The sequence below is a fragment of the Neodiprion pinetum genome, chromosome 4 (genome assembly GCF_021155775.2).
Source record: "Neodiprion pinetum isolate iyNeoPine1 chromosome 4, iyNeoPine1.2, whole genome shotgun sequence".
NCBI lineage: Eukaryota > Metazoa > Arthropoda > Insecta > Hymenoptera > Diprionidae > Neodiprion > Neodiprion pinetum.
Window position 1 is genome coordinate 29939192 of NC_060235.2, and position 12678 is coordinate 29951869.

Consider the following 12678-nt stretch of genomic DNA (forward strand, 5'->3'; position numbering starts at 1 on the left):
CGATAATAAGAGTTGCAAAACCAATAGGTAGTAAGAGTTACAATACGCTTAGGTAGATCTACCACAATTGACGTAGATTTAACTCCAAAAAAGTGCTGTCCATATATTCACCACAACAGATGCAAAATTTACATTACATTTTTTTCCCTGCAGTGGACTGTTTTTCTTTTCTTTTTCTTCTTTGAGTTGGCCTGAGGTGCGCCGAAGTAGCTATAAGAAAAATTGGGGGGTTTGAACCGTTGCTTGTTCAACGGTTCATTAATTTCGATAAAAGAAAGTAAAAAAATATGTATGTGTCGGACTTTTACCCAAAGTGATCAATTATTGAACGGCTGTAGAACCAATTTAAGCGATCGTGTATTATGCTTGTGAATTGGACTACGGTATCCGTGCGCGAACGTGTTGCATTACGTGCCTGATAAAAAATTTCTCTTCCGCTTCGGGCAAAACTTTATAATTTTTATCTCTTTTTTTCAGCAGGAACGCGATGTACCCACTCGTTCAATGCATGGTCGACACAGCTTCGCGCATCTGGCTGACTATCATTACGGCTTAAAGTCAACGGGTCTTCGTACTTTTTTGAACTTTCGTAAGAGTCTAGTTTTCTTGCCTCCCTCCTGCGGTAAATTGGTGGGAATCTACGTGCCGGGATACAGGTTTAATAATAGGGTAACACACCCAGACTATTCGAGATACTTTTGCGAATTAACGCCGAAAGTCGAAGAGGTTAAGTTTCAACAATCCTTGAATTATTATCCCGTAAGTTGCAGTAACGCGAAGGTTATAGTTCCACCATCGTACTTTCACGGCATCCTCTGCGCCTACGTATCAGCGCAAATCAACGACCGTTTAAACATAGATATATGAATCGAGTTGTTACGCGATGCAGGATATTTGTCAATGCAAAACGGTGTGGTCGATTCGTTGGCATGGACGTTGCTTCGACGCAATTTGCAGCCATGCTCTTCACCGATGGAACCTTTCTTCTCTGCACAATGAACTCACGACTTTGGGTAAGGTCGACTCTGGGCACCTCTGCGTGCACAAAGGATCCCACATTTTTTTTATTGCAACTAAGTTGTCGTCACGCCTCCCCCTGTTATGGTCCCAGCTGCGTATAACGTCACTGTGAAAACAAAAGAAAAGCGCTTTTTGACCGCTTTTTTTGGGTGGAAAGAAGGTAATAGGATAATAATGTTTAAGGAAGTTATTAAGCATATATTTAAGTATAATACAAAAAATTACTATCGACAAATATTAGCAATAAATTACTTAATATACATGTCTATGTCTATGTCTAGCTAGAAAAATACCCAAGGGACCTTGAAAATATTGATTTTTGTGGAATTGGCGAGTATTTGAATGAAACTATTCAATTTTCGACCAAAGAAAGGGCAATTACTTGGTAATAAATAGTTATTAATATGCAAATTATGTGGGTTTTTTTTCCAAATTCAAATTTTCACCAATTACACTGCGTGCCGTATGTCTGCGAGAATGACTCCAGTGTCCCCATTTTTGAATATTTTTTGCTAATAACTTTTTACATTATACTTAAATATATGCCTTATAACTTCCTCAAATATTATAATCTTATCACCTTTTCTTCCATACAAAAAATAGGTGCATTTTGTAGATTTTTACAGTGATGTTACCCCTTAACTCGCCTCGCGTTTCACAGCAGCGAGATGATATGAAGAGGCGGATGAAGATGCGCAGGTATTAAATTAACTCGTCGAAAACTGCAGTGCCGGGTTTTCAGTTCATCTTCACTCCTGCGGTCGAATTTCACCCGATTGAGTTTCTACTCAAGAAGTTGATAACGAGATGCGGCGGACGCGAATGACTTTCTTTTTGGCACTCATCTCGGCGTTCGACGGGCTGGCAGATTTTTTACTTAGATTTTTGCGATAATGAGAACCGGCAAAAGTGAATCGCATGAAATGTTGGGTAGATCAGAAGCAGATTTCGAAACTTTCGCCGTCTCAGATTATGAAAAAAACGAGAGTTCCTCGCAACGACTCTCTATCGTTATATTTAAGACACACCTCGCAAACACCACGGATGGAAAAAAAAATCTACTAGGATATCGAATCTTTCAGACTGTGTCCTGTAATTCATACCACCTGTGTGATATATCGGAGAAACAATTAAACTTTTCACTTCACGGGAGCTTACAAAAGTTCTTTTTAACCTTACTACTCGGTACAGCTATTTGTCATCTGTTCCTGAGAAATTGTGAGAAAAATTAAGAGATCTGGAATTGCGTGGAAAACATTCCTTGTTTCTATGAATATTTCTGAATTCAATTTCTTCCATGGAATACACATATTCTTCTTCATGCAAATTAATTAATTTAAACTCTTGTTGACTTGAATCTATAGATCATCATTGGACATTCTGTGCATTCTATATCAAGCATCTACAGTAAAAATGAATAAATATTAATTAGGACCACACGTAATTCAAGGACAACGTATAATATAAAAGGAGAGTATGCGACTGGATAAAATAAGGCAACACGGTCAAAAAATAGTTGTTCTTACTTCTTTTATTTGTTTCATTCAAAACGTCTTAGTATCGAAATTGAGCTTCCGTTGCCTGGGACAAATCTGCAGAGGATACAGACCTTTATTTTAGAGACTATAACTAACGATTCGAAGCAGGATATCATACTCTACGATCGTATGTGTCGTATTTGTATGATTTGTGTTATTATTTTGACGAAGTAAGGCATATGAAAGTTTGCAAAATACTTTCCTCGGCACCATATTATTATTATTTTTTTTTGTAATCGCCTGGGTGAACGCCGAATTAACTTCCTTCACTTTACTGATATTCTTTATACTTTTATTACGACTCACTTATACTCGCAGCTGAAAGTCGAGTTCAAAAGAAAATTACTCACTTCGATCAACCCCATTCGTATAATTTTCTCCGCTTGTTCTTGTGAAAACTCGTGGGAATTATGTGCTGAATCAGGGGTTTTTTCGCGCTTTCAGGTAAAGAAATCTTCAAGCAACTATTGGCTGACCTAACATAAAGATAAAGGTCGTTTGCTGCGAGAGACAAATAGAATAGAGAGAGAAATATAATATCAGTCGTTACGTAATCTTACTATAAAATTCCAAACGAATTGTTTGTTGTGAGCGTATCACTGTAATGTTTTGCAATAAATGATCGTTACGTCTAGAGTATTTTGTTCAAATGTTCTTGATTACGGAAATGCGTTAGTATCATTAATAGCCAAGGCTTGATTACAAATTTATGTACGATTCGCGACGTCGTGCTCAGGGGAAATCCCCGGATAACAATCAAGCAACATGAGTTGCATAATAAATTATTATATGTTTTCTGTAGCGCTAGTTGTAATCGGACCACTTCGTTCGGATGTCTTTTTTTGCTCCGAGGAAATGGTCGGTAATTGTGACATGAGCGTCATTGAATGATTCCATTAGGATCGAGATGTGATTGATCGAGGATCCTTGATTTTATCGCGATCCTTGCTGGGTTTATCCATAATTTTGATAAACAGTCGCAGATGATTGATTGACAGATCATCAGTGTGACTGCAGATTTCCACTTATAACTGCGAAAGTGTGAATGGTGGTGATAATAAATCAACTGCTTGCGAGTCGAATGCAAGGACGATGCCTACCTTGCAATGTAATTGCGAGTTGCTTTGCATTCTGCCAATCCTCCGATGAATTACGCCGGTAATTTACCTTCTTTCTCAGAAATTTATGCGCGTGGATTCAATTCCATATCAAAAACATCAATAACTTGTTTTTGCAGACGATTAGATATACGTTCTTTGCTCGGCGGAGTTATGCCACAAAAACGAACGAAAGAAATACTCGTCCTGAATGCTGCAGCAGCCGCCTGCAATCGGATGCTTCTTCGACTCAATTTTTACTTTTTCTCAACGATCGCCAACTATCAGTTAATTTTATTTATTTTTTCCCTCATCAGCTTTCACGCACGTAAACCTCATCTCTCGAGGAGGTCCGAGGTGTCACGAACTACGCGTCTTTGAATTAACACTCGTGATATTCGATCTATATCTAGTTACATCTGCATTCGACCAAATCATAGCAGGAATGTCGGGAATAATCAGAACTGTTTACGAGAATGATCGAATTTTCCATTATTTGCTTAAATTATTATGATGATATCTACTAACGCATACAATTATCTTGGAATTAACAAACCGATCTCTAAGACGTGACACGTTATAACGCATCAATGAAACCCTCAGCTACTGAACGTCGCACCATTCCTCTTCTACACGTGTAAAAATTTCCCCCATTTAAACACGTATCCAAGGCTTGGTCGTGCAGGGCGAATGAAAGTCGCCACCTTGGCCTCGTGGCGAGCTGACAAATATTTCCCGTGAAATCGGTATATATTGGAAAAATAAGGCCTGAGAAGACTGTAAGGCACATTGGTACAGAAACATGCAGATTGGCAATTTTATGGTTTTCCTCTAATCCTCTGTGGACCAAGGCTGCGGGCTGTATAACTAAGCCTCGGAAGATATTTGATAAGAACACCGATAAAGGTCCTTGAGAATTTACTCTCTCATCGAGTTTCGATGTAGAACATACTCGAGTCTCGAGGCTTGATGCCTGTCCTTTAACCCGTTGGCAATCATTGTCAACTTTATTGGATGTCATTAAGCTGTTATCGATTGAAAGATGATATTCAGTTTTTTCCCTTTTATCGTCACTGTTTCTATCGAAACGATTTTATACAATGGTACGAAACCAATTAGGTGTCGTGACTGCGCCTTACTATAATATGTTTACCTCAAGCTGTACGTAACTCTTGGATTTCATAGCTTGCATATTTCAAGCTCTTACGCACGTATGATCTTTCCTTAGAAAGTCTTACGTGCGAAAACTAAAGGTCGAAACATTATTTGGCAGGATCTAACTTTTTCTCTTATTCAAGTTCTGTACCGCGTTACCTCTAATTGCTTAGTGTACTAGTTCAACTTTCATATACTTCCTCCGAATACACTTGAGAAAAAATAAACACCCTGTTTCCTTTTTAACCTAGATTCGGTGGCTCGTTTTTATTGTATCATTCATCCGAGGACAGTAAATAATCAAAGCTCTACCCCTTCTGACGTATTTTATGAATTCAATTTCATAATGAAATCGTCAGAAGCTTTTAACCGAATTGAATTGTGTAACTGGTCAGCGATAATTCTCGATGAGAATAACATTCTACGTTCGTTCCCAGGTATGTGAACGATCGTCATGAATCTGTCTATCATTCATCTGTATTGAAATGATTAATAGTTCACATTGTTGCTGCTGATAAAATAATAAGTCTTGCAACAGTGTTTGTAATTTATTAGCACTCTCGGTATGGGTCGAGAAAAGTCACGAATGAACTCATTCATGCGTCAGGACGATAATGAGAAATGGATGGAAAAAAGGCAGAAGAACATTAATAGGCTTCGTAATTTAATGCACATGATCATCCCAACAGACATACGCTATGGTCTATCAAGCTACAGGTGTTCGCGGTATATCGTATAATGCTAATTTCTTTATACAGTATACAGTTATTTCGTAAACCACGTTTACTTTGCATGACTTAAGCGAGATGAACGTGCCGAGAGATCGCGGGATTATAAGTAAGAAGATTTACAGCTCGTAGAAATTTTAACTTTCATTCACCTTGAGCAAATTCATTCGCTTAAATCATTCCACACCCTAAATATTGGTCAGCAATCGCAATATTGTGGTAGATGGCCCCAGTGACCGGTGCCGATTTCTACCAGTGGCGAGCGAGCTTTCGCGTCGATAACTCGGTTTTTTGTCTTTGATGAAACCACAACTCCAGAGTTGATAACGAGTTTCTCAAATGGCTTTGCTCGCAGAGATCTTACCCGCGGAGTGTCCAGTGGTTACCGATTGCCGTTACAATGATTTCAAAATATTACAGGCATCAGGAGATTTTTATCGACTCGTGATTTATTTTAATTAATACATGAATAGGTAACACATTATAATATAAAGTGCTATTTTTCCTATCGTTTAACGGTAATTAAGTAAAAATAAATGCAATGATATTCGAGTGTATACCCATAATATAAACGTACATACATATGAAAGTAAAACGTGAAACGTATAATTGTAAAACCGAATGATACATTTAATGTGTAAATGGTTCATATATTCATCTATTTTCGTAAATATATTTGAAATATGAAGAAACATCAGGTTTCTTCACCGAGAGATTGTCACAAGGTTTCTCCGTTCCAACTGAACGCGACGTGAGCTATGAGGAGATACACCATGATGACTGTGGTAGTTGTTAACATGATAGGAAAGCCCACCCTGGAAGTCAAACGTATAAGTACGAGGAGTTCGATCGGCAGTTTACTCGAATGGAGTAGTAGTAGTAGTAGTAGTAGTAGTAGTAGTAGTAGTGATCGAGGGTGGAAAACTCACTTGAAAAACTGCATGAAGGTAATACGATATCCGTGCTGCTCAGCCACGCCAGCACAAACTACATTGGCACTGGCTCCAATCAAAGTTCCGTTCCCTGTAAACACCGTATCTGTAAATTCAACTAGACGACCGCCAGACAAACTGGCAACCTCGTGCGGCATGCGCGCAATCCTTTAACAGTATTGAAACTGAGATCAACCTGATAAATCATCGCGATAGGTCAGATACCAGCTGATGAAGAGTCGCTTACCTCCCAGGCAAGCCCCGAAGGCTAACGCCCAGACGAGTGGCTGTAGAGGGAGCCCCAGTTCCGGATTGTGTGCCAGGTTGGTAGCAATGCGTATCATCATCGTTGTCAACGGTATGTTGTCGACGAAGGCGCTTGCCAATGCGGAAACCCAAAGGAGGAGTAGAATTGCCACAGCTAATTGAGAGTCCTGGTTTACGGACAGAATTACTCCTTCCGTCTGTTTCCCTATCCAATCAATGAATCCGAGCCGAGAGAGAGCCTGCGTTGGATAAATTCGTCCTGTTATTAGTCGACCGAATTCGATGTAGTCCACTACTCGTTCACGTCTCTAGCAATTCGATTCACCTCCATTAGGATAAATAAAGCAGCGAAGAAGATTAAAGTACTCCACTCGACGCGAGCTAGAAAACCGTCCAGATCCTTTTTGTCGGCTAAAACCAGTAGCAGCAGGACTCCGAGAAGAGCGGTCCAGCCGAGGGAGAGATTTAAATTCGGTATACTGTGCAGGAAGAATAAGACGATTACGAAAACCATGGTGCATCCACACTTTGCCAACAGCCATTTGTCTCGGATTGGATACTGAAAATCAGAGGTTAATCGAACGCGCGTAAATTAGTACATAATTCGATGAATCTTTCGGTGGTTGCAGGGTTTCTTTCATACCTTCTCTTGCAGTTCCTCTAGATTGGCCTTGTAATTTTCTATAGCGACGCTCCCCGTCATCAGTTTCTTTCTTAATTCGGTCTCAAGTCGGTGTACTTTTTTGGTCAGCGTACCACGCACCAAATCTTCGTCTTTGCTGTAGCTCGACAAGCTGGCAGCTGCTCTTTGCCAAATTGCTATTTCGTGTCTAAGTTCCTAAAAGATAGAAATCAGTTTTATATGTTTGCACATTTGTGTTTTAGTTGAGAGAATTTTTTACCAACCATCACGTCTTGAGGCTCGTCGAATCTGAGAAGGGACATATCCCGAAACATGAATCTCAGCTGAAAGTGTAGGACTATGCAAACGAATATGACGCCGATTCCCATGTGCAGAGTGAAGGTACCAAAGTCAACGCCCTAGAAATTATCATTGAAAATTAAATTATGCAAGTATATATTATTCATTTTATACACACGATTTCAATTCGTACGGTAGGTGCTATATGGGCAAGCAGTGTCAATCCTTGAAGCCTTGGTGAACATTTTTTAATGTCACAATTTCACTCCACATGACCCAATCCACATCAAACTTCCAAAACAAATTTCTGGTGATGATTTGAATGACCCGTATGACTTACGGCTTTGATGACGTGACGATTCGAGGCGATGATAACGTTTGGTGGATCCCCGACAGGAGTGATAGCACCGCCTATGTTGGAATAGACGATCATTGCCATGAGAATTGGCACTGGGTTCAGTTCCATGACCTCACATAACCGGATAGTGACTGGCGTCATCAAAAGGACTGTCGTTACGTTATCCAAAAATGATGATATGAGAGCGGTAAATATGCACAGCGTATGAATTAGAGGCCAGACTCTTCCACCGGTTATCTGAAAAGAGACATTCGGATATAACGTGGCTCCTCTCACATTAATCGTTACAGTAACATGACCGAGGTTATAGGCTAGACTAAGTGTCATGAAATAGTAGAATTGGAACAGCCAGTAGGTAGCTGTATTTTGAGGGTCTTATTTGTTTGGAATTGTATTTTTCGTAAAATACTCACCTTATATGCAAAGACGGCGAGATAATCGAATATTCCCGTCTCTGAAATTATTGCAACCAACATCATCATTGAGAACAGCAGCAACAAAGTCTCGATATCTATCCAAGAGATCAATTCCGCCATTGTTGGTCGCTAGTTGGAAATAATGGAAGTACAATGAATGAACTTAACATTGCACGTGTTCAAAACCCTGTGTGCATCTGTAATGCGTATCAGAAATGATGGTAATTACCTCATTCAATGCTGCCAAAATTGCTACTGACATTGTTGATGCCAACATTGCTGCTAATGCTCTGTGAACCACCTGAAGCAGAGCATATCTTGTAAATAATTTCAAAGTTATAATTTTCAGTGCCCGAAGTTCTTACCTCAAATATGATCAAAATGTATAATCCGAGCAGTACAACAGCCGCATAAATAATTCCATCCTCCATGTTTATAGGTGAAAGATCATAACCCATGGCGACCGGAAGGCTGGATTGTAAGTTTGTCTTCAACTTCATCCTGATGAGACTTTTCGACAAACTCCTGAAAATCAGTACTGACTTTCCTCACAGATTTACGAATTTACTCGACTTTGCAATAGAAAGCAAATTAATATCACAATGTTGCTATTGGGTATTTTTACTCCGTTGTGAATCGGGTTGGATCAGAAACAGAGTAGTGAAATTGTAGTACATACCCAATTTCTAAATCGTCCAATTCGAAAACCTTCTGTTGTCTTTGATCCGGTACTATATCTATCAATTCCTCGGAGACCAACGGCAACACCCAAGGTTCACTTATGTTCTGCAAATTTCAACTTATTTCAGAGTACGAAACATAATGAATTGATCGAAATTTGAGTCGTTCGACGTACTTTAATAAATTTTATGTTTTCGTATGTTCGATTGCTTTTGAAACCAGGGTGCAAAAGTTCCAGCCACACTGTTAGATAGTTCGTCGTTAAATTAGCATATACAGGTGGCAATAGTGCACCTTCCAGGGTCACGGCGACTTGACGTTGCGTCGGATGCTCGAGTATCAAATAACCTGAATTTGGAGTCAAGTGAAAATCGAGAAAAAGTGTTTTTTGTTTATGACCTTCATATCCAAGAATAATATTACTCGAAAATCAAGAAAATTGGATGACATTCAACCACATACAAGATTAGAAACTGATGTTCTTCTATGTGATTCTAGTTCATTGAAGTCTTTTCCGCCGAAAAGGATACTTCGAATTTGATCCACTTGGACCGAAATTTGGTGCATTGTTTCTTCCTTTTCTCGTTTGGTCATCAGAATGAACTGAAATCATGAAGATTAAAGCTTTTAATACGATATTCGCAAGTGATGGAAGAACATTCTATAGCCTAATGGAATATCTTTGAAACTTACAGTGAACAAACACCAGCACGCTACCAGCAGTACCAATTTAATATACCGATAAGCTGGTTTTGGCTGTGACTCGTGACTGTGGCTGTCTATCCCATCTTTAATAGTATCTTCTTCCGTTGGTACGGGCTTGCTAAAAAGTGGATAAATTCAGGTGTGCTTGTAGTTGCAGATGACTAAAATTATTTATCGTTATCATATTATATTCTCGTGATCAATTGATCAAAGAATCTTACTGCTTGTGGGAATGCTGGGATCCCATTGCCATGTTCACTGTCAAATAATCCATTTTCGCCGTGCCGTTATCGCTGCAATTTATATGATAAGAGTCTGATCAGTCTAGGTATTATTGTAACAGCGTGAAGGCTTAGAGTAATCTCGGTAATCATTTTGCTGTAGCGACGAAAACTCGTGCAACAAATTTCGAAAGCGTTGAAGTTGAACACTTTTGTTCATTAAAAAATTTCGCAAAAATACTCATACTTTTTACGTACTTTTTCAACGAATTATGATAGACCTTTTCGTATTCCCGACGAAATGCCGCTAAACTAGGATCCAATTTAATTGCTTCTGGGAGTTGACTCCATACTTGCAGCCCTTCTTGGGAAATAGGACCCAGAATCGCGGCAGAACTTCCAGCTGACGAGGGGGGTGTTCCTGCAGATATTTAGGTGCATAGGTATACGTATTCAACTCCAGAGCTACCGGACCAGTCACCTGGCTTTGGTAGCAATAGCTTCGTCTTAATTTCGGTAGTTTTAGTATTAACGTAATGACGAACACTGAACCATTTTCCTGCTCTTACAAGTTCCAAATTCAAAATATGTTACCTGGAGTGCTGCGACTGTACCGGGAACTTCGCCTGAGAAACCTTGGTGTCTGAAGCCCAATATCATCTTCACTGGAGTCGACATGAGACATTTCTTAGACTGCGAGCGACAAGAGAAATTAGAAGAGTAATTTTCGATTTCTCAAACTGCGATATCACGAAGTACAGTGCGCTAGAAGACCATTACTTTTAACAAAATTCGCGCGCCTGATAATTATGCTACAAGATCACAAAGTTATCACTTTTCAGACCGATAAATAGTAAATGAACGAAACTAAGACGGGGGTAGCGTCGCTCGGCGAATGATCACTAATCGGTAAAATACCATTAATTTTCAAAGCGGTTAGGTGTACCGACAATAAAACATCGTGGTGTCAGATTGTAATCATTCGGATAATACACGTTATCGTCTGACACCTGTTCATAATAATTAATTTCTTGAATGAGTCCGTTAGTCACGGCCAGGGATCTGACATTGATCTCATCGCCCTTCCGACGAAAGGTCATTATGTAACCGTTCAATTTATCTGTCCCTGGACATGTGAGTTCTTTCGAATAACTGTTGAACGTATCTTATACCGCAGTATCGCAGATTTGATATTATTTTTATCATACGGCACGAGCTACGTGTACTGTTATGAATTTACTGTGTTTATTTACTTTGTGTCAAAAGTTGGTTTGAATATTTCGTAGTGCTTAAAGTCTTAAACGGGGTATAAAAATTCTCCACTAGGCGAGTAAAAGTTATATTTACTGGGTATAAAACGTATAGTTCACTCACAAATATTCACAATTTAAATTACAAATCTGGCCGGTCGGATGGAATAATCTTGGCACGTGTTGAAGGAATCGCTGATGACTTGAGACTGTTTCCTCTATGCTTCAACTAATTTTGTCAAGGTCAGTTTTTACTATATATTTACCTGTGGGCAAAGTTCCAGAGATACATACATAGTAACGTGTTTAAATCTAGCAATAAACGTGTACGCTTCTCGCGAATATTTTGAAATGTTAATTCCTAGCTTACTTTTATCTTTCACTTGTATTTTTTTTACTTCTATGTTTATCGTTTGCCGTGCGGAGTGCACGGAAAACGTGATGAAAATAAGTTTAACAAATGTCCCGATGTTCTCATATGAATAATGCAACGTTATCAAATTTCAGCCCAGTCACCGAATGCTTGTCTGACTGGAACGCGAACTGCCGTACATCTAGCCTATCGTAGCTCGAGAACGAGAGAGACGGACATTGTGTTACGGGTTGCTCGTATTTTTCTCTCACGTTAACTCAAATCAAATCGGCCAACAGTCATACTTTTCGCCGATGATGTCGCTACCACCGTCGTACAGATATCGGTATGCTGTATTAACAGTCGTAGAGTGCATAGTAGTTCGTAAACTTAGTTAGTTAACATACCAAGGTCAACCAGACCTCCTCAAAGATATACCTAAACCCTTTCAACTAACACGACAATGCGGATAAGTTATGCAGGCAGTGTACATTCCGGGTAACTCGAGCAGAGAGAATTTTCTGTCAACACCTCCCCCCTCCCCCTTGTGATCACTCACCAGAATTGCTGATTTTTGTTTCAGCTGAAGACGCAAGTTGCAATTTTCTCAACACATACATTAATACATTTTACGGGACATTTCATAGCAATGCCATCTGACCATGTTGCTTTACTGTTAGCATGTCGTCGATTAATACAGAAAGCACCGATTTGGGTTTTCAACAAATGGGCTCTCTACTAATTCTTTGTGGAGATAACAAATATTGTGAGACCGAAGCAAAGATGAGCGTGCATACAGTTTGCGAGATACGAGACAATCAATTAAAAATAACACATTCCAATAAAATAGAATAAACAAGAAAAAAGACTAGCAGGAAGAAAATATTCATCGGTATTTGCAAATATACCGTAAAATCCAAACGCTCGAGATTTTTGCTCCAATGCTGATCTGTATTTGCCCTTTCAAATTTTTGAATTCAATTTTTTTTTTTCTTATCAATATCGATCTACTTTTCTGTTTAAAACTAAGTGCACG

The 12678-nt window shown here is 39.2% G+C and overlaps 1 protein-coding gene across 1 annotated transcript; it reads right to left on the reverse strand.

Annotated features, from left to right (window-relative positions):
* Positions 1–6122: 6122 nt before the first annotated feature.
* LOC124216454 (P protein) lies at positions 6123–11846 on the reverse strand. Its single transcript, XM_046620992.2, has 19 exons — positions 11661–11846; positions 11415–11556; positions 10635–10733; positions 10299–10461; positions 10041–10112; positions 9808–9937; positions 9645–9717; positions 9290–9462; positions 9113–9219; positions 8799–8958; positions 8663–8734; positions 8431–8562; positions 8000–8254; positions 7644–7778; positions 7381–7575; positions 7063–7296; positions 6718–6976; positions 6468–6561; positions 6123–6353 (listed from the first exon to the last, which is right to left on the reverse strand). The coding sequence occupies exons 3-19, from the start codon at positions 10723–10725 to the stop codon at positions 6257–6259; spliced, it is 2442 nt and encodes an 813-aa protein (XP_046476948.1). The 5' UTR covers positions 10726–10733; positions 11415–11556; positions 11661–11846; the 3' UTR covers positions 6123–6256.
* Positions 11847–12678: the final 832 nt, after the last annotated feature.